This window comes from Maniola jurtina, chromosome 12 (assembly GCF_905333055.1).
Source record: "Maniola jurtina chromosome 12, ilManJurt1.1, whole genome shotgun sequence".
Taxonomy (NCBI): Eukaryota; Metazoa; Arthropoda; class Insecta; order Lepidoptera; family Nymphalidae; genus Maniola; species Maniola jurtina.
Window position 1 is genome coordinate 6608570 of NC_060040.1, and position 23161 is coordinate 6631730.

Sequence of the window (23161 nt, forward strand, 5' to 3'; positions counted from 1 at the left end):
ACAATTTCCTTTAATACTGTTTAATTACTAATATTACTATTGTCTGCATATAAATAATAGTTCTTGGCTGGAACCTTACTAGCAAACAGTCTAAAGTTATCTACAACAGAATGCATTAAAGCTATAGTTATTTCGTTGGACAAGTGTTCGAGTACTGTAGGTCTTGCCTGCAGAACTTGTTCAATCATTGGGGCATCCTCTTGTGCAGCTGAAAAAAAAAAGAAATATTTTTCTCAAGTTACAAATATGCAGAAGTGCATAACACCTATTTTTTAGGGTTCCATTACTCCAGAGAATTTGAGGAGGAGTTTGTTGATGGGGAACAGATGAACACATCTGATATTATCAAACTAATGCACATCACAATGGTTTGATATTATCATCATCAACATAAACCGTAATGTCTCTTGCAGGGATTTCCACTTTGATACCAAATACAACTAGATTGATATTTATTTTAGCATCAGTTTGAAATTTGTATAAAGAAAACAAAAATGTGCTGCTTAGAGTGTCCTCTGTTTTGTTTTCTTCATACCAATTTCATGTGCGCTTGCACCATGCGACTGCATGGCAGGACGGCACAACACATGTGTACTATATGATTTGCATTTTGTAATACTAGAAAGCAGGAACTATCTACATGCGGTGTCGACGGCTAGGGACAACGGTGTGATCGCTTTCCTACGGTTCCTTTTATAATATAACTTATGATTGCCTCCCTGCAGGTTAGCGCTGTGGTTTGTAAGTATTCCCGGGTTCAATTCGTTGTCCTATTGGGCACTTTACCATTCCGCCACACTACTGACGCTTGTAGAAACAACTGGTTCACAGTCTGAGAGATTTATATGTTAAAATATTGTCTTCTTACTTGGCTGTACAAAGAAAAATGGCGTTCGCGAGTTCCTTACAGCTACCCTCTCAGGTCCAACAAAGATGTAATCTTTGTTGTCGAAGCCTCGCTGGCCTGCCCACGTGTAAGTTATATTACTTTCCACATCCTCTGAAACAAAAGAACAATTAGGTCGTCATCATCATCATCATCAAACCATCGCCGCGTTGGCCCACATTGACCACGGCCACGGGTCTCCTCTCAGAATAAGGGCGTAGGCCCTAGTCTACCACGCTGGTCAAGTGCGAATGGACAGACATACACCTTCGAGAACATTATGGAAAACTCTCAAGCATGCAGGTTTTCTTATGAAGTTTTCCTTTAATAAAATCAGACTATGATAGATATGTGACTCTAACCGTTTCTCGGTCTTGTCGTGTTGCTGTCGTTGCGTGTTTTGAGCAAAACGACGATTCACGAGACTTTCTTTATCTATCTGACAAAAGAGAAGGCTTGGATGCCTAGGCCACATAATGTGAGTTTAAAGTAATCCTTACCTGTTCCAATGAATTTACAGGAATACCAGGAATAATAAAAAGGAAAGAAAAACTGTGATCTAGAAATAAAGGTCTGTAAGGGGTAAGTATCTCTTGTGGTGTAAATAATGGTAGGTACAACTCCTTGAATCTCCTTAAAATAACATTTTATTCTACCCAATAAGTATTTTTTGTCGATTCGTCAGTCGTCACTTCCGACTCTGATGGAATTCCACTAGGTAAGTATCAAGTTATTCTGAAACAACTTTTCAAGATGAAACATTTTAAAAGTACTAGTTGGTATTTACGCGAGTGATTCTTATCTGGATGGCCTTGCATAAAAACATCCCATAAGGAAATTGGACGACATGCTCCACAGTACAACGACAGGTAAAACTTGTTCATTCCAATTTTTTTTTACCCACAAGGGGGATTTACGTAGCTCGCTGTAGTAGGTAGGCACTTACCTAGATATAGCGATTTAAATGATACTTTACTAGGTAAAACAGATTTGAATCAATAAATCCATACTAATATTGTAAATGCGAAAGTGTGTCTGTCTGTTTGTCTGCTACCTTTTCATAGCCCACCACTTAAACCGATTCTGACCAAATTCGGTACAGAGTTAACTTATATCCCGGGAACGGACATATGCCGCTTTTTATCCCGGAAAATCAAGAAGTTCCCACGGGATACTGGATACGTAAAGACCCATCCGCTTGACCGAGTTGTATGTTTGGTACCAAGGCAGCTTGCGTCCACGTAATTGACATAGGCATCTTTTTATCCCGGAAAATCAAACAGTTCCTACGCGATCTTTGAAAACCTAATTCCACACGGACGAAGTCGTGGGCATCCTCTAGTAAATAATATTTTAGCCTAAGCCTAACTTATAAAAATTACAGTAAGTACAAACAGAGCGAACAGACCTCACTTATCATTATTAACTCATTTATTCCAAAAGGTGATTTCTGGCATACCTACACAGACGAAGTTGCGGTCACCCACCTGTTGGGATTAAAACTTAATTATTTAATAAAAAAAAACCTCGGGAAATCGGATTTTCCGACTTAAAAACTTCTGCGATTTTTCTACGTGAATTCAGTTTTTGAAAAGCCCGCGGGAATCTGATTTTCTGTGATAAAATCTAGCCTATTCTCCGGGATATGAGCTATCTCTGTAGAAAACAAATACATATCAGTTAAACGGATTGACCGTGAATAGGCAATAGACAGACAGACAGACACATACCAACCATTAAGGGCAGGTAGGTAGGTTGGGAACTTTGGTTCGGTAGGTATAAGTGCCTACATTTTAATTTAATATATTTCCGTGAGACAGTTTGCATTTCATTAAAACATAATACCACTCAAGTAAATATCATCGAATTTCCTCTTGCTACGGAGAACGGATGTAGGCAGGTAGGTACCTTATCTTGAAATGTCAATTGAAATCGCATGATAAGGGGTAGGATGTCGTAGTACCAAGTTATCATTACCAAATTATAGCATGCCTAAACAAAAATGATCTATCTGTTCCATTTGCGATTGTTTGGACCTAATGATAAATGATAGTAAATACATAATCTGAGTTTTTCCATTTTGCTTATTCTAGGTTTGAGAGATCTTGGTTAATATCACGAACATCCACTATTCCTTAACTTTAAGTCTAATATTATGATAATCTGCGGACATAAAATCGTAATCCTTCTGTAGGTACTAAAACTGGATAGCCCATCTAGGTTTATAATTTAATACAAAACTTCGTTAAAGTAGCCTACTGGGGATAGGTACCTGCGTGACTACCTTTCTTGTTGTTTGGATAGGTTAACATAATAATAAAACATAACATGAACTTGATATAACATATTACTTATATCAAAATGTATATTTGGGTACCTATGTATTATGTTCCTGAAAGCGCTGCCTACAAAGTTGATGCGCCGATGTCGAGCATGCGTGTGAATTTAAAATCAACGCTGAAAATAACGTACCTAACTAGGTACCTACCTCAGAAGAATTGTGGATACGCACGACTGACTGAACACAACGTGAGAGGAATTTTTTCCCAATTTTTTAGATTTCCTCAAAATACTCCTAATCGGCATCGGCATAGGTCCCGAAATTAGCTGAAAAACTTACGATTCAAGATAGATTTCCTTTTAGAAAACCTTTAGGCTTTGGAAATTGTAAGGGTCGATGGGATTAATAACTTACGTATATCCATTGTAATATGCGCGAAGAAAGGATCAATTCTTGCTGCCGTCATCATAGTAATTTCTCCAGTGACGTGCAGGTTGTTTATGAAGCGGACGCCATTCTTTCCGCCTGGTAAGTTGAATCTTGAAAATGAGAAAATTCATGGTTAGTTGACCTGTATGACAAAAGGCAAGGCTAGAAGGTACCCCGGCCGCATTATACGAATTTAAAAAACACCTTAGGTACTAAATCTTACAGAAAATTTCCAAATAATTTTAAATAGGTCCATATCAAAAATTTTGCAACTATGGCAGGATTCGAACCTTTACTTTTGACGTGACAACGTCTTATAATTCGATAGAGCCGGCTGCACGCACGAAAAAACATGACTCATGCGGCGTTACCTCGCTCTGAGGCGTTCCATGTAAGGCTTGAAGTGAAAGCGAGAGCGCGGAACGAGCGACAAAGAAGCACAATCTGCCTAAGTTTGTTGTCACGTTCAACTATCGTCAGTAAACCGACTTTACAGACAACCAATTTTTTTTTGTTAAATAAATAAATAATTGTTCTCGTGAGGAAAATCCGTCATGGATACCATCGACCACAACATTGGTTATGTCGGACTCCCACCGACTAAAAACCTCACGAAGTTCCATTCCACCGCTGATGACGGAGCACAAGCGACCGTAAACACCTCGTTACTCTGAAAGCGGATACCCGCCTCAGCAGACGCACCACTGGGACACTACGTGCCCCCAAACACCGTTAGAGGCATGCCGGAACCACAGCACGCCAACCAACCCGAGGACCACACAGTGAGCGACCGAACCTGAGTCTACCCGGGCTTTAAATTCAATCACCTCTAACAGTTTCCAATCTCTAGAAGAAGATTTGATAATTTCTCAAACGTAGGTCGGTACTAACCTATAGCACAAAATACGCTAATCTTAAACCCTGGAGCTTACGTAAATGTTCATTCTAAATTGACTCGCTGTATTATTCTGTATTGCATGACTGTTATTGCAAAGCAACCCAAATTAGCGGCAACCGGCAACCTAAGCAAAATTCTTACATTTATAGAAAAAGTGGCGTGTAAGTATATTGTAAAGCTCAGTGGTTTGCTCTCATCATGCTAATCAAAGATGTAACTTCATGGCGTTGTAAAATTTCAATTAGGTAAACTTATTTAATTTTAAGGTACATATACTTGAACTTTAAAGTTGAAATGATAGATATAAGTTTTCAAATACAATTATTTAAAAGAATTACTTAAAATAAAGCTACAAGTTAAAATCTAAACTTTTTAGTTGGTATGTAGCCTATATCTACTACTTATTTATGTACTTAGGTGATTTTTTTGAAAAGCTACAAACAAGTAAGTAGCTAGGTAGGTACGTTAGTACCTATCTTAAAATTAATATTATGTGGGCAAGCCCGTGTTCGAGCGAGTGCTCTCACTCGTTTTGTAAGTCTCACTTTTATTGTAAGTTTTTGATAAACGATCTCTTCTGGAATTTGCGTTTAGTAGGTACGTGTAATTTGGCAAACTAACCTCTCAAATGGTCATCTAGGGACACTGTTCATTTTTCAAATGCATATTAAAAAGCAAATTCTTCAGTCTACATGCTACTGCTATAGATAAATAAATAATTAGTTACTTAGTTACCCAAAAGTAAAGAAATGTGTATATGAACTTTGTATAAATAGTGCATGGAATAGGGTGGAAATAGTTAGGTGAAAATGATGGACTTACTTTCTTTCTGCTAGTTTGGTCCATTTAGCGCCGGTGACATTGATGCGCCTCATTAAAAATGACAGTTGCTCTTCTGGAAGAGCGACCGTTAGGCTGTTAAGTATCATAGGATCTACGGGCTGCATCCCCATGTATCCCGAGTTCATGAGGAAGAAAAAAGTCCGTAGGCCCCGTCGAAGACATTCGAGGTTGTCGGCTTGGCAAGCTGGGAATGGCAAGGGCAGGCTTGTAGCTGGTTGAAAAAAAAATTGTATTGTGTGAGTATAATTTTTGTAGCTAAGTATACCTATACTCTTTCTTTTACGGGGGTTTCTCAACGTTCCTATTTCTCAAACCTGCCTGTTGGTACCTACTACAGCATGGCATTTATCAACAAGTGTAAATTAAAAATTTCGATCGAGCCACCTTTCAAACAAAAAAAAAACTAAATTAAAATTGGTTCATTAGTTTCTAGGAGGTACGATGCCACGGACAGATTACACAGATAAACACGTCAAACTTATAACACGCCTCTTTTTGGGCGGCGGTTAAAAAACATATACCTGCAGATTCAAGCGGCCGGATCTTAGGTTGAGATCTATAGAGCGCACTTTGACTTTGCTCAGACTTAGGACACTGTTAAAACGAGACAGCGTTATACCACTGGCAATAAATCTGTCTCGTTTTAACTGAAACTTAAGCCTGAGCAACATCAAAGTGCCCTCTATATATTTCATCCTCAGAGTCTAAAACATTCGCCGAATCTCGAATGTAGTGGCTACACTGGCAACTGGCTAGACGATTTACCGTTTGGCTAACTTTCGTCAAACTCGCCAAAACTCATCGATTCGATGCCACAACTCGAAACATTCGCGCAGTGGGACCACTCTATAAGAGTTATGTTCACATTAACTGTGAGGAGGAGGTTCTTTCTATTAAATTAATTATTATGAATCGAAGTTTTTATGTTAATTCATTATTTAAATTTCAAATTTAAATAATAAATAAATAATTTAAATAATTTTAAACAACGTTTTAATTAATAATTTCAAAACTTATCACCACATACCTACAACACACATTAGAGATCATTGGACTTAACGGTATGGGGTCAGGGTCAGTGACTAGACGTTGCCAAAAGTGATGGAAAGCGTTTAATTAATGATGACGTTATCTAGAGGACCATATGAAGTAGGTCCTATGGCACTCCTAATTGTTCGCGGCAAGTCGACATGGCAATCGGGGTGGGGGCGCCCTGCACACTCGCACAGCCCCCTTTTTTTTTTTCTCTCGTGAGGAAAATCCGTCATGGATACCACCGACCACGGGGGAGCACGGTGGTTATGTCGGACTCCTACCGACTAAAAACCTCACGAAGTTCCATCCCACCGCTAATGACGGAGCACAAGGGACCGGAAACACCTCGTTACTCCGCCAGCGGATGTCCGCCGTAGCAGACCCACCACTGGGACACTACGTGCCCCCAAACACCTAGTTAGAGGCATGCCGGAACCACAGCACGCCAACCAACCCGAGGACCACACTGTGCGCGACGGACCACCCCGTGTCCATCGCCCACAGGTCACTCGCACAGCCCCTGCGCTAACTCGTTGCGGGATAGTGCGGGTGACGTGCGGGTGTGCGGCGCGTTCCCTCACCTCGTACCCCGATTGCCATCTCGACCTGTCACGTATTTTAAGCACCTAATTAATTTACCTATTATTAGTTAAAGCCCCAGTTCAATTCGCACCGTTCAAGTATAGCCAATCAGTTTAACACTTTGATTACGGCTGAATTCTCGTGATAATTATATCGTTGTTGGGCATTGACGTTAACCTTTATGTGCCCAAGCATTATAAAGTAAGATTCTCTGTAGAACAAAAAAAAAGCTTAGCTATCAAAACTCAAAAGATAGCCTAGATGAAGCAGCAAAGATTCCTTTTCGCAAATATGTATTTGCTGAAATTACCTACCGACGCAGCTGCTGTGCCAAATCTAGTCATTTTATCTTTTTATAGTATCTTCAGCCAGTGTAATATAAATTAATATTATGACTTCTGACGCCAATTAAATTGTACGTTAATATCACGTGGAGGCCATAAAATGCTAATTTACATAACATTATATCCATTAAATCCTTTTATTATTGATACCTAAATCAAATGGCTAAATATATTTGATTTTCCTGTCGGTGATTAGGCTTACTTCTGACTGTATAATGGCATCATTAGGAATTGTAAATGTAGTAAGTATACCTATGTATACACTATACATACTAAGTATTCGATAGGTTTTTAGCATTTTTTACGTTAGGTAGGGACCTCGTGTAACGGATATGGCTGGACTTTTTAAAAATATAGTAAAATGGTAATATTCCTATGTACATGTATCTCTAATAAGATGTCAGATCATTGGAAAACTAGTAGGATTATACCACCCTACGTTTATTATGTGAGTAGGTCTAGTTATTGAAAATAGTAATTGGTATACCTACTTAGGTATACCTAATTATTATATTCAAACATTATTATAATACTTACATAATATTAAATATTAAAACTGAAGTAAATTTTGCCTATTTTTTGAAGCTAAGCTATAAGCTATATGTATGCTAATGTGATAGTTAATATAGACTTACTATACCTACCTACTTAACTAAAAGCAATTACCTATATCGTGATTCGTGACGAGTCGCGAGAAGAACCAATTCATTATTATTTATTAAAAAAAATAATGCAGACATATATTCCGTTTGTGTTGTTTTATATTCCTTCTTCTAAATATACTTATACCGGCTATCAGGCGAATTTTATTGTATAAATAATTAACATGTTGAAAGTACAACATTATATTGTGACGAGTTTCGAGATTTTTTAATTGAATACACTTATCACGAGAAAGATCGTGTAAATCTGACCCCGAAAGTGTCGAATACCACAGGGACCCTTTTATCCTTTTCTCAAACAATGTTAATTTTATACCTATTAGGTATATTCGATGTTTGACCGTAACGTAGACGTATGGCTCACAACAATGTTTTTTTGCTTATACAGGTCAATGTACTTCATTGACCGTTTTTATATGGGGAAAAGATATACCTGTAGATTAATGGCGGAGATCTACTAGGTATAAAAATGTTGTCGATGTAATTAGAGGTCCGTATGCGGGACCCTGTAACTCAGCCACCGCTGTCCGTACTCCATGCGTCCGTCCATCTGCCGCAATCTGCCGGGCAGCGTGCTTGTATCTCGTGAACCGTAATAGATAGAGAGTTTTCACAGAATGTGTGTGTATTTCTATTGTCGCTATAACAATAATCAATCAAAATTTCATAATTTCAAATTGACCGCCAGGAATCTTTAAAAATTAAAGTGTTAATTCTTATATGTAGGCCTACGATAGCTGTACGGAACTCTTTGTGTGCGAGCCCGGCTCGCACTTGACTGATTTTTTACTTCTACGATGTTCAAGACTTATTGTACTATAGTTTCCTATAGTAGTGTATGTAAAAGTTTTTTAGACGGTAGATAACCTAGGTACGTTCAGGTCATCGTGTCTTTACAACAGGAACTCTACACTATTATAATCTAGGTAGGTGTGTTTGAAAATATTTATCTTATTACATCATTTGAAAAGCTCTTCGGAGGTTAAGGGCCCAAGGTGCTGGAATGGCGACCTCACACCGGAAGGCGCGAGTCTTTTTCCTAAATCTGTGGGCGCAGTATTGAAAGACCCCAGGCAGATGACATTAAACGAGTCGTATGGAGCCAGTCAATTCAACCGTGTGGAAGTCCCTACAAGAGAGCTATGACCAGCGGTGGACATCTGTCGGTTAGTGATGACAATGATGACGATGAAAGCTTTAACCTTAAATGTAGAGAAGATCATAATACCTAGCTGATTAAGGAAACCAAGCAATGTAAGGCGATGGCCTTATAATAGGAAGGTTAGCTGATGAGCTAACCTTCTACAACGCATGTGGTATTTTGGCCAATGGCCATGGTGCAACCCACATCTATGAATACTTTATTCCTACGTAACCTACAATCTACAGTCATTCGACCCGCCCCGGTAACTTTTCTACCCGGCCCCCCTACTTTATTTTCCATAGATATTATTATCATAAATGCTTGTTTGTTCCACTTTCAAGGGGTGTTCTGTGACATTCAAGCTTCAATAGCCTATAATCAAATTATTGTTCGTAAATTGGACATAAATAATGTGAATTAATAAATACATAACTAAGTACTTGGGTAGGTACATTAAGAGAAAAAATAATAGATATGCCAGCGTCAGGTTTTGTACCAACGCTCAGGTTTTATTTTAAAACCTGCAGCATTAATGCTGAGCCGGGGCCTTTTCATTACAGCTTTTCATCTTGTGGCATGTGGGTGCAAGAATTAGTTATTATTAAAATCTACTACTAACCCATTACTAACCTAAGTTTGTCTATAGGTACCTGTTGATGCACACACAGATGAATAAACTAATTTTCTTTCTTTCTATATAAAGAATAATAATAGATAGTTATAAACAATATAATGTTTTTTACCGGCAAAACATTTTCTAGAATCACGAATCATGATTGTTACAGTAAAAACGGTATGCACGAACAATAGGTCAAAGTTAGCGCAAGAGGATTTAGGCAAAACAAGATTTCATAACAAAATTCTTCATTTCTTAACTAAGATTATGAGGATTGACTTATTTTGAAATGTGCGTTCTAACTTTTAACTGATGCTCTATGGCCATAACCTTTCATTTTATGCAAACGGTCGTTGTTGGTACGCAATAAATTAGTGCACTCTTCGGGGTATCTTCACACTTAACTGGACTTAAAATGTTGTCAAAACTGCGGATTTTTTCAATGATTTTTAAGGTGTCCTTAGAGTCCCTTTAAATTTAGAAATGCTTAGTAAATTTGAGTAGATATAAAATCTTCTCAAATTTACAATTCAATTAATTTTATAATAAAACTAAATAATGAATACGAAAAAAAATGATAAAAGCACGTTTCCTAGTTTTGTTAAACAAATAGTTCGACCGGTCCCGGCTTAGTTTAGGGGCCATTTTCGGTAGTCCACATAGTCATGGCTACGGCCTACGATGTAGTGAAAACCTACATGCAAAATCATAAATGTCTAAGTTCAGTGGTTTAGCTGTTACGTTGATATGTAATTCAGTCCTTTTATTTTTTTATTAATATATAAATCACAAAAATGTATTTATCTATGTCAGTTAAAGACTCCAACTGATGTGCCCCAAACCAGTTTCATTAGAAAGACATTCGAAGTTTTAATGCGCACTTATAAGTTATTTTTTCAGCATAGTAGCACACGCCGGGTATCCACTGGTTAGTGGTTATGTATAGTATACTTATTTCAAAAACTACATACACAGTAAATGTGTTAATTTATGTGTTAAATGTGAAATTCATTCATTTACCTGAATTCTGAATTCAGGTAAATAAATGAATTTCAGGCTACAGTCACTACATAGGTAAAGTTCGGGTAAGTATGATTGTCGTTCTGATCTGAATATTTGTGTTAAGACCCTAAGAATGTCAAAGTTAATGATAATATTTTTGCTCTTACTTTCAACTTTAGTAATAGGACGCATCTGATTAGATGGTTGGTCGAGGGCGATATTCAGTTATTTTATAATCCAAATGCTTATTTATAACTGTTGTTTTTTTTTCAATTATGATTACATAACACCCTAGCCTTCTGGTGTGCCTATTTAATGAGTGTGAAGTAGGTACGCTTCGAAGCAATAGTTGAATAAAGGATGAAGCTATAATTTAGCATTTAATGAGAGATAATATTCGGTGTGTTTGGTTCGAATCAATACTGCAAAGATATCTGTTTGCACATTTTACAGCGCCCGTCACGTAGCAAAACAAGCGATGCTTTTTTCAGTACTAGAATAAGGTACACGGTTCTGAAGACTTCATATTATTACGTAGTTCTTTGGCGAATTTTCCTAACGATTGCGGTTTAAAGATGACAGCGGCCTACCTTGGGCCCTATGTTATATTATGTTATTATTTACTTTATTACTAAACAATATAATTAATGTATGCCTAAGTAAATAATTAATTACTGTATACCTTAGAAGTGTATAAAATACATATAAAATTAAAGACAGCTCCGACTAAGGTATCCTTACTTAGCATAGGTACATCAATATAATTAATGTTTGCCTACGTAAATAATTAATTACTGTATACCTTAGAAGTGTATAAAACACATATAAAATTAAAGACAGCTCCGACTAAGGTATCTTTAGGTACTTTGTACCTGTACATACTATGTTGTGAAACTTATTTTTGCTTCGAAAAAAGTCTACACAATATAATTACTTAGTAGTCACCAAATAGTGTAAAGTACGTGTATATTATGCAATTATTTTTCTAACTATGAAAAAGTGACACAAGGAAGAATCAAAACATCTCCCTGTTTTTTTACATTACATTTTTTTATTTAACCCACTCAAAACACTGAGAACAATAATATTATTAGCAATATGCCGTAAATATTACCTATTAGTAAAGTTAATAAATTAGCGATAGATACAATAAAATGCAAATAGGTACCTATTATAATAGGTGTGATAAAATGAAATTAAATTCAGAACAGTTTTATTTTAATTTAAAAATAATACTATAAAAAATTGAGATTTTTTTTAATCACACATTTCTTTAGAGAAGTTTAGAGGTAGCTACCTACCTAGTATCAGTATCGCACCGTTTCTTATAAAGTAGATATTAAATTGTTAAGGAGAATAAATAGCTATAAAGTAATAACGAAGTAATATTAATAATAAGAACGTAATTAAACATGAGTTAAATTAAGAAATTCTATATTTTTCAACCAAAAAAGAAGATTATTGAAATTGGTTGAAGTTTTTAAAATAATAATAATATTAACATTGAATTAAATAAAGCATAAATTGTCCTATTATATAATAGATTAATTAAAAAATAAGGGAAAAATTTAAATTTTTACGGTTACTTTTGCATTTTTTGACATTAATTCTAAAAATAAGGGGGAAAAGTGTACTTACTCGCGTCAATATTTCCAAAATTAACATATTGACCGACACAAGACTGTGCGTAATAAATCACACAAAACACACACACAAAAAGTCGTATGCAATTGAGTAACATCTTGCCGATACTAATAAGAACCAAGAAAAAAGACCGGTTGTTCGCACCACTTTTATACACACTGACCTTTTATTTTTGTTAAAAAAGAAAGACTCAACAGAACTATAGGTAAGGGGTTCCGTATAATGTTGTAACAGTGTATCACTACCTGTATTATAAATGCGAAAGTGTTTTTTTTTGTTGGTATGTCCTTCAGTCACATCGCAACGGAATAATGGATCGACGTGATATTTTTTACATGGGTGTCCCTCGTTAAAAACGTAGAGAGTGATATACCTAGTATATAAGCTACTTTTTATCCCAGAAGATCTCAATGGAATTTTTTAAAACCTCAATCGATGGCTCAAACCGCGGCCCGCAGCCACCAGCTCTTAATAGCATAATAAGTATAGTAAGTTTGTGATGGATGCCCCACCGTAGCTTTTAGACAGAGTTTTTCCAATGGGGTGGTGTGGAATTCGTCTTAGCGTGTTATAGTTTTTTCACGGCCCAACAGTTTAACCGATTACAGAGTTAGCTTACATCCCGGGGAAGGACATAGACTACTTTTTTTCCCGGAAAGTCAAAGAGTTCCCACGGGATTCTTAAAAATCCACTCGGACGAAGTCGCGGGCATCATCTAGTCAATAATAAACTCTTCTTATCATTCTAAGTTCATCAATTTTCATTACTAAGTATTAACCTAAGTAAATAAGGAACGCTGAAAACCGGTCCTAGTAATGAGCGTATTGCTTGTAATTCAGGTATGGGCGTGTTTCACTATTCCCTAATACCAGTTGTAAAAATAATCAAAGTAACGGAAGTTACAAAATAAACTGCTGCATCGTTTTCAGGGATCCGTACTTGATAGGTGCCAACGGGATTCTATTACTAAGCCTCCGTCCGTCCATCTGTCTGTCTGTCTGTCAGCGGGCTGCATCTTATGAACCGTAATAGGTATAGAGTTGAAATTTTCAGAATGTATTTTTATTGCCGCTATAACAAGTAATAAAATCCCTCTTGCATGCGAAGGGTTCCGTACCTTCGTACAAGACATACCTAACGCCTTAATGTAGACCTCTGCAAGTTAATAACTGTCTGCGCCATCTATATGTGATTTAGTGCATTACACTTTTTGTGAACACATTTTAATTTTTTTTGTGTCATATACTTAACCACAAATTCACGGTTTTCGGATTTTTTCCTTTACTTGTGCTATAAGACCTACCTTCATTTCCTTTCATGATTCTTTTTATAGGTTTTCTTGACAGATACGACAGACGGACAGACAGACAGACAGCAAGGGTTATATTATTATAAGGGTTCCGTTTTTCGTTTTGAGGAACCCTAAAAAAATACATAATCTCGTACGAACGTACGGGGAACCCTTCGTGTACGAGTCCGATTTTCACTTGACCGGTTTTTCCTATTTTTCAACGGTTCATTATAAGTGATGTCTGATGGTGGTAATTTTAGGTACCTATATGTACCTACCAGATTTTCATTTTATTTTTTGAGCTACATTATCTTATCTAGATTTCTTCGATTGGAGTTAAGGAAACCAAAGCCAGAGCTGAGCTTTAGAAACTTAGCTTAGCTTTCCTTTTATTTCAGGCAGCTAGTTTCTACATAAACATAACATAGGCATTAAAAAATATATACTTATTAGAAAAGTAGCTGATATATAATTAAATAATTATTAGATAATTATTTAATTATATAGATGAGGTCAGGACACAGTACCTACGGATTGAAATCTGACGTGGCCGACCGTTCATATCCCACCCGTTGCACCACTGTTATACTTTAATCCTGATTAAAAGCTTTTCCTAAAGCTTTTCATTTGGACTCAGCAACGAAAAATGATGAAACGCTTGACATTACATCTCCCACGTAAACAAATAATGAGTATGTGGAATAATTTTTATCATTAAAATAGTATCTTGATTACTTACTTGAATTTTCACAATCAACTTTCAAAATCGTTGTAATATCTACTTACTACGTTGTAAATTGTAATCTACCAAGGGAAAGGTTTGTAATTCGTTCCAAGAACAGCTTTTAATGCAGAATATTTTTGTAGAGCAATCAGCAAAACGAAGTATAGTACGAATAGTATTTCACTAATATATTGCGATTTGCGATACATTCGAAAGTTGTCACAATGCTTGTATTTTTAACAATTTGTGTTTTTACTGACTGACCCGCTGCCCGCAACTGTTTCGCTTGGGTGGCTGAAAATCCCTTGGGAGTGCAACTTTCAAAAAAGTTTTAATTTTTAACCAAAAGCCAATGGAAAATAGTACCTACCTAATTGTGTTGCAATGGAACATCGTCGCTAAATTTGTTAGTTTTATAACATACAAAGAATATGGATGTAACAAACCATTAGTTATATGATGGCATCTAAATTATCTTCACCGCCTACATAAGTAGGTATACTTGATATGCCAAGGGCACAGGCAAATGGGATGCCATTCTGATGTACGAGTTTGTCTTTGAATTGAAGTAATTAAAAATGTGTCACTGAAATTGATTTCCCATAAAGAAAAATAATAGACAGAGAAAAATCCGGCAATCGGTTATTATGTCGTTTCCCTGAAGTACAGTCCTTGTTTAAGTCTCCTTTTATTCTATTTAAATAAAGCAGGAAACAATAAAAAGACAATAAGTAATTCTGATTAGGAGGTCTGGAAACGATTTTATCAAAATTAAATGAAAGAAAAAACTATGAGAGTTCTTATTTCTCTACGGAATGCTAAAAATTAGCGTTAGAAGTTGCTATATTATATGTACTTAACTAGATGATGCCCACGACCTCATCCGCGTGGATTTAGGTTTTTTAAAAATCCCGTGGGAACTGTTTGGTTTTCCGGGATAAAAAATTCCGGGATTTAATTTCCGGGACGCAAACTACCTCTGTACCCATACAAATCGGTTAAACAAAAAAGAAATTAAGAATCTCGTGGGAAAATTTTGATTTTCCGCGATAAAAAGTATCATATGTCCGTCCCGCGGGATGTAAGCTAACTCTATACCCATCAGAAACGGTTAAACCGTTTGGCCATGAAAAGCTAGTAGACAGACATACTTGCGCATTTATAATATTAAAAGTATTTATATGGATTTACAATGGCAGTGTGAACTTACTCAGTTTATATACAAGGAGTTTATTTTGTTATTCCTGGATCATCAAAGCAGATATTATTAATTAACTAAGTAGCATATTCCTAATTCTACATTAATTAATTCTGAAGAAGTTAGTAATATATACTTATACCTTTATAAGGTAGAGAGTGGGTAGAGATAATATGACCGTCCCTAGAGTGTTAGTTTTAAATATAATACATAGGGTAGGCATTAATGTCGATAAAAGGGTCATAACGTGTCATAAACTTATGTAGGTAAGGTTACTCGCTGCTATAAATAAAATCATCAGTGTAGATTGCACTCAAACGCAAATCTGCCGACAGTAAAAAAATAATAGGTACCTAATAAAATGCCCGACATCAGTCAGGCTTAGGACTCAGGTGATTGATGCGATTTCATATTTAAATATCTACAACAGCTGCTGATGTCATATAAGTATATTTTAAAATTCCATTAAGTACAATTTGGTTTTTGACTGCGATCTGGTAGTAAGTGCCGATGCAGTCAAAGATGGAAGAGGACGAACTGGGAAGGGATATAATGCGGTTTTATTAAACTCATACCTATAACCCTTATCGGATTCTACACGGCATCGTACTGGAACGCCTAAATCGCTTTTAAATCACTTCTTTGCACTAAGGACCAGCGATGATGATTCCAATAAAAATTTATTACTCAAGGGAGTTAAATTAATAACACGCCATAAATTATTCATACCGTCATAGACACTGATACCGAGTGTTATAATAGCTCACTCATGCATATAGTAGTCGACGTTAAAACGCCCGATTTAGGCCTGTTTTTGTGCTCTCGTTTTCTTTCTGCGAAATATCATTTTCATAACTTGATATTTCAATAACGAGCAAGGTTAGCTCTAAGAAATTATTGCGATAAGGAAAAAAATACCTATCCGCTCCAAATTAGAATTTGGGAGTTATTAGGGCTGAGAGAGCATGGAGGCTTCTGAATTCCTGAATGTACCTATATAGTAAAGTTAAGTGTGTAGTAAATAATAATTCCTAAGATTTCCCGAAAGTTTCAGTTGACAGTGACACCTTTCTCTGTCATCTCAAACATAACAATGTTTTAGCAATGTTAGAAAAAGCCTGATAGGATATCAGTTATAGATAGATACCAATAGGTTCGTCTTATAAACTACTAGAGGATGCCCGCGACTTCATCCGCGTGGATTTAGGTTTTTTAAGATCCCGTGGGAACTGTTTGATTATCCGGGATAAAAAGTTGCCTATGTCAATTACAGGGACGCAAGCTACCTCGGTAGGTACCCACTCAAATCGGTTTAGCGGATGGGTTTTTGGGAATCCCGTGGGAACTCTTTGATTTTCCGGGATAAAAAGTAGCCTATGTCCGTCCCCGGGATATAAGCTAACCCTGTACCAAATTTCGTCAGAATCGGTTAAACTGTTGGGCCGTGAAAAGGTAGCAGACAGACAGTCAGACAGACAGACAGGCAGACAGACGGACAGACACACTTTCGCATTTATAATATTAGTATGGATTATAAATGCGAAAGTGTTTGTCCCTCTACTAGTTTTTCATGGTCAATCGGTTCAATTGTTTTTGATGAAATTCGACACAGAGAGATATCTTGTATCCCTGGGAAGAACACAGGCTACTTTTGTCCCAGAAAATCAAAGAGTTCTCACGTGATTCTCAAAAAAAAGTCGATGAAGGCGCGGTTATCATCTATTTGGTACAGAGATACTTTGCTTTGTGGAAACGGGATAAGCTAATTTTATCCGCGAAAATCAAAGCGTTCACATAAGTAGTATTAAAAAAACCAAATCCACGCGAACGAAGTCGTGGGCATCATTTATTAAAACATTTTGCAACGGAGTTACACGTTAATTAATTACTCAATCTTCCAAACGAAATCATACACTATTAGTATTATAGCACGTCTTAATAATATGATTTGATAGATCAATTTTGATGATGAAGATGGGAAATCTGTACGTGACTTGGAGGCCTTGATATTTCGTTCAAATGAGTCTTTCACTAAAGTTATTCTTATGGGTGGCGACATCCGTAAAACTGCAACGTTACCTTGGTACGGTATTAAGCTCGAATATTTTCTACAAAGTTGTTGCTGTCGATACTTACGAGTAGTTCCTTTTATTAAAGTTCTAGGAGTCACTGCTGTTTAATTGACGTTGTCGGAAGTTTCTTGATCCTGTCGTGCTGCTGCCACGTCACAACAAGGGTAGTATTATTGGCATTTTCTGAGAATGGTATGCTGCCGGGACGTCGGAAGAATTAATGGGGGTTCGGTTTTGGGAATTGGTTTTATTTACGACCGATCATTTTTTGACGTCGCGTCGGCAGACATTTCTCCTCTATAACACTTAAGTACCTATAATTAAGTCAAGAACCAAGCGCATTTATTTGGATTTGAACTCGGGACGTATATTTATTATCATCATTCATCAAGTGAGACCGAGCGAGGTCAAGCGCAAGCCTATCACCATCAATTGAGAAGCGGTCACCGGCGGATTTTCGTTATGCAATTCTTTGCACTGCGACCTGTCTAAAATGTGCGCGAGCTTTTGCCCTTCAAAATAAATCACAATATAGAAAGAAGATTACGAAAAAAAACCTTGCATCCTAATTTATTTATTGCGCCAAACCAAAAGGCGATTTTATTTTGCCACAACATAAACTAATAAAAATCGATTGGTCTTAAGTGATTCTTAATAATATTTGGAAGCAGATTTTGCCAATTAGGTAAATTATACCAATCCGTTTCTACGTATTTTGGCTTTAACATATTTAGATCCAAGGACATCTTCCAGGCGAGAGGGTTCTGCACTTTTAGCTGCATCATCACTCACCTACAGACATAACATAAGGTCAAGCGCATTGCCCATATCAAGAAGTATTCCTTTTTACAACGAAACGTGAAGGTTAAAGGTAATAATAAAGCGCCTAGTCTGCACTCTGTGCCTACCTAGTCGTTGAGAATTGAGGTATCTAGCATAGGTCACTGTGATTTAACTTCCGATACCTATAGGTACCCACTAACTATGCAGGGTTATGTAAATAGGTGCAGGATATATGAAGTTTAAAACTGTCAAATTATTGTGTGTGTATATGATAATAATCACAATAATATATTATTAAAATAATTAATTAATGAACTACATTCTTTCAAAAAATGGTTGCCTGCCTTGACTTTCATTGAGTATTTGTTTTGTGTGGCAATGAACAATTTATTGATCTGAAAACGTACAACACTTTTGTATAGGCTAGGGAACCCTAAAGAAACTTAACACAATTTCGTAACTTTATTTTATTTTGAACGCTCTAAGATTATAAATAAAATAGCTTTCAGTAGCACAAGCCTCTTCAGTTATTAGGGTTCCGTATCTCAACAGGAAAAAAGGAACCCTTGTAGGGTCACTTTGTTGTCGGTCTGTCCATCTGTCCGTCTTCTGTAATTTGTCAAGAAAACCTATAAGGTAGGTACTTCCCGTTGACCTAGAATCATAAAATATAACAGGTATAGGTCTTACAGCACAAGTAAAGGAAAAAATCTGAAAACCGTGTTTTTATGGTTACATAATAATAAAAAAAATCTGTTCATGACAAAATTGATTTACTAAATCGCAGGATGACGCAGTCCGTCATTAACTTGCCGAGTTCTTTAGGTATATCTTGTACGATGGTACGTACGGAACCCTTTGTGTGCGAGTCCGACTTGCACTTGTTCGGTTTTTAAATTAGAGGTCAAATTGTATCGACTTCCATTAGCTCCGTAATCGCTCATAAGTTATATACACGTGGTGGATATCGCTGCCAAAAATGAATTTCATGAATTATCAAGATTAACGTTATTAGTTTGGTGGAGAGTAATAACCATATTTCGTGGACATAATAAATAACGAACCTGACAGAAAAACTGGCTATTCGATATCTCGACAGATTAATTACCGCTGTTTTCAGTAGGTAGGTATCGCGACTTATTTTTCGTGCGGTTGAAACACGTTTGAAAAATATATGCTTGATAACATTCTGACGTGACAAGATTGAATGGAAGAGATGTCGTTTGGAAAAGTGTCACTTAAATAATAATCAGTACAAGTTTAATTAACAGGGCTCTCTCCGTCACTCGCTTCATACAAGCGTAGTTCCAATTTCATTTGAATATTAAGCAACTAAGCAAGCAAATAGATTCTGTATATTATTACCTATATCTATCTGATCGCTTCCTAAAATCGTACCTACTTGTAAAACCTAGTGTGTACCCATTCCTTTATTGGCCAAGTGTGAGTCAGAGTCGCGCACCGAGGGTTCCGTACTCGGGCATTTTTTCCGACATTTTGCACGATAAATCCAAAACTATACGCATAAAAATAAATAAAGACCTGTTTTAGAATGTACAGGCAAAGCCCTTTCGTATGATACCCCACTTGGTAAAGTTATCTTACTTTGAAAATTGAAACACATTTTATTTTTGTTTTAAATTAATTTTCCCAAATTCACGGTTTTTGGATTTATTCCTTTACTTGTGCTATAAGGCCTATCTACCTGCCAAATTTCATGATTCTAGGTCAACTGGAAGTACCCTATAGGTTCTCTTGACAGACACGACGGACGGACGGACGGACGGACGGACGGACGGACAGACAGACAGACAGACAGACAGACAGACAGATCCTATAAGGGTTCCGGTTTTCCTTTTAAGGTACGGAACCCTAAAAACAATAATAGATTAATAAAGTAGGTGTATCTATACTAATAAATAAAATTGGAGTGTCTGTCTGTAATTTCGAAATAACTACCCCATATTAAGGTCATATGGTTATTTGAACGATACTATAACTGAATCACACGTTTTTAAAATTTTTGTCTGTCTGTCTGTCTGTCTGTCTGTCTGTTTGAAAAGGCTAATCTTGGGAACGGCTGAACCGATTTTGACGGGATTTTCACAGACAAGTAGAGAATTGACGGGAGTAACATAGGCTACTTTTTTAACCGACTTTCAAAAAGGGAGTTGTGTTTTTCTACCTATGTACACCGAAATCTCCGAGATTTTTGAACCGATTTGCGTCATTTCTTTTTTAATCGATAGAAGAACTTTGCGACATTGTTTCATAAAAAATTTGGAGTCCAAGTCCTCAATCCTGATGCTGCAGGGGATCTGACCAATCCACGCGGGCGAAGCTGCGGGCATCAGCTAGTTTAAAATATTATTTATCGGTGAGTCGTCTGACAGAATTTAAAGCTTCTTTTCTGATTTTTAACCGACTTCCAAAAAAGGAGGAGGTTCTCAATTCGTCGGGATCTTTTTTTTTTTTTTTTTTTTTTTTTTATTTTTTTTATGTATGTTCCCCGATTACTCAAAGACCCCTGGACCGATTTGGAAAATTTTTTTTTTGTTTGAAAGGGTATACTGTGCAGGTGGTCCCATATAAATTTGGTGAAGATCTGATGAATATCTTCGGAGATGGAGAACAGAACTCCTCAATGGATAAGAGCAAATTGCTCGCGATCACTGTAATAGCTTAGTAAACAGTAGGGTTTTAACTGGGCATAGCATATTATAGTACAGTGGGGCCACTAAAAATTGTGAAATAAAAAATTTTCAAAAGAAAAATAAAACCGACTTCAAAAACCAAAAACACTAAAAAGTAGAAAATAATTTTTGTTTAGCTACACATGTAATGTACCTAGGTATGAAGTCGGGCGAGCTTCACTCTTGGATTTCTAATTTTGTTTTAATATGCTCGCTCGACTTCATACCTAGGTACATTACATGTGTAGCTAAACAAAAAATATTTTCTACTTTTTAGTGTTTTTGGTTTTTGAAGTCGGTTTTATTTTTCTTTTGAAAATTTTTTCTTCAAATAGAAGTGTTGTTTGTATCTTGCAGGCGATTGTACCTTATACCATTACATGCATCAATTATGTACAAAGTTATGTTAGCTATCCTCTGGGATACTTACCTGATATAGGGACAGCTAATTCAAGATGGAAATTCAACTTAGACTCCCAACAGGATACTCCACAAAAGCAATTTTGTTCAGTAAAATACATATTTGAGTGCCGGTCTCAAATAAAAACTCTTTTCAACCATTTTCGCACAATAACGATCCTTATTTGCATGCATTACCACCCACATTCCTTCCTTTACACAATGTTTACCTAGAATTTTAACCGTATGCATAATTTTTTATTCAAATTCAACAAGGAGGGGACCAAAAACAATTTATATTATTTGTTCCGGCTATGTCAGGATTTTGTATTTTTAACCTCCGACCCAAAAAGAGACGTGTGTATCTGTGTCTCTGTGTATGTGTGTCTGTGGCATCGTAGCTCCTAAACTAATGAACCGATTTTAATTTAGTTTGTTTTTGTTTGAAAGGTGGCTTGATCGAGTGTTCTTAGCTATAATCCAAGAAAATCGGTTCAGCCGTTTGAAAGTTATCAGCTCTTTCCTAGTTACTGTAACCTTCACTTGTCGGGGGTGTTATACATTTTTTATTTACACTTGTAAATAAAGTAAAACTACCTACTTTTTACTTGCAGAATAATTGAAACAGAAACTTGTAAAATAATGGCTGAAAACATGGACGTATAAAATTTATACTAAGTATAAATATAAATATAGTATTTAATACTCGGCTGAAAAGTAGGAAAGAAGGTTACGCTTGTATACTTAGGTAAGTACGTACCTATCTTATATTTTGATCATAAACTTGTGATTTTATCCGCGTGTTATAAAGTTGTAAATGAATTTAATGGAACCCTAATTAACGAGCGATTTTAGACCAATTATGAGATTGAAGATCAATTAAGTTAAAGATCGATATGAGATCCTTATTAAAATTCAATATAAGATGCTAATTGGACATCATATTTATTTTATTCATATTCATTTCATATTATGAAAAACCTGTACTTTTAAGTAGGTAGCCGTTTACTGTCGAAAAATAGGCTGCCACAGACCTCTACTACCTAATACAAGTAGGTATACGCTGGATCTGCGATTGCCGAATAATTTTTAAAGCACCTAGATTTTCGCCATTTTGTTCAATGTTAATGATCTGTCAACATAGTGCCACACGAACCCCATTTGATACTAAAGTGCCAATATTGTAATTCTTGGTACGCTCGGTGTGGTGCTTCGAATCAACACAAAAGATATTCTGTCATTTGTATACCACACCTCTTCTAGCGAATTTGTATAAGTTCATTTCGTATTTATATATATTTATATAATTAGAATTCATATAATATGTCGCAGTGAAATGGCATATGCCGGAATGGCATATGTATTTAGTTTTTTTTTTGTTTGAAAGGTGGCTTTTGATCGAGTGTTCTTAGCTATAATTCAAGAAAATCGGTTCATCGGCCGTTTGAAAGTTATCAGCTCTTTTCTAGTTATTGTAACCTTCACTTGTCGTGGGTGTTATAATTTTTTTATTTGCACTTGTGCCATAATATATGCCATTGTTGTTTCGGATTGACTATGTTGCGTAGGGCGCTAAAACGCCACCGGATGGGTTGGTATAAAATAATAATAATAATAGCTATTAGCTAATAATA

At 36.3% G+C, this 23161-nt stretch overlaps 1 protein-coding gene across 2 annotated transcripts; it reads right to left on the reverse strand.

The window, feature by feature from the left end:
* Positions 1-14: 14 nt before the first annotated feature.
* Positions 15-12724, reverse strand: LOC123870415. Of its 2 annotated transcripts, none has more exons than XM_045913709.1 (5): positions 12361-12724; positions 5317-5521; positions 3582-3706; positions 869-1000; positions 15-208 (listed from the first exon to the last, which is right to left on the reverse strand). In XM_045913709.1, the coding sequence occupies exons 1-5, from the start codon at positions 12461-12463 to the stop codon at positions 21-23; spliced, it is 753 nt and encodes a 250-aa protein (XP_045769665.1). In that variant the 5' UTR covers positions 12464-12724; the 3' UTR covers positions 15-20. The 2 variants fall into 2 exon arrangements, with proteins under 2 accessions (XP_045769665.1, XP_045769664.1); XM_045913708.1 differs by having other exon boundaries at positions 5317-5548.
* Between the last annotated feature and the right edge of the window lie 10437 nt (positions 12725-23161).

What these genes read in the sequence shown, in the direction of transcription:
- LOC123870415 (XM_045913708.1), bottom strand. Translation starts at nt 12,463, where the DNA reads ATGTTACTCAATTGCATACGACTTTTTGTGTGTGTGTTTTGTGTGATT. An exon ending in ACCAAACTAGCAGAAAGAAA is followed by an intron (nt 3,707 to 5,316) that starts GTAAGTCCATCA and finishes CTCATTTTCAAG; the next exon opens with ATTCAACTTACCAGGCGGAA. An exon ending in GCATATTACAATGGATATAC is followed by an intron (nt 1,001 to 3,581) that starts GTAAGTTATTAA and finishes CTTTTGTTTCAG; the next exon opens with AGGATGTGGAAAGTAATATA.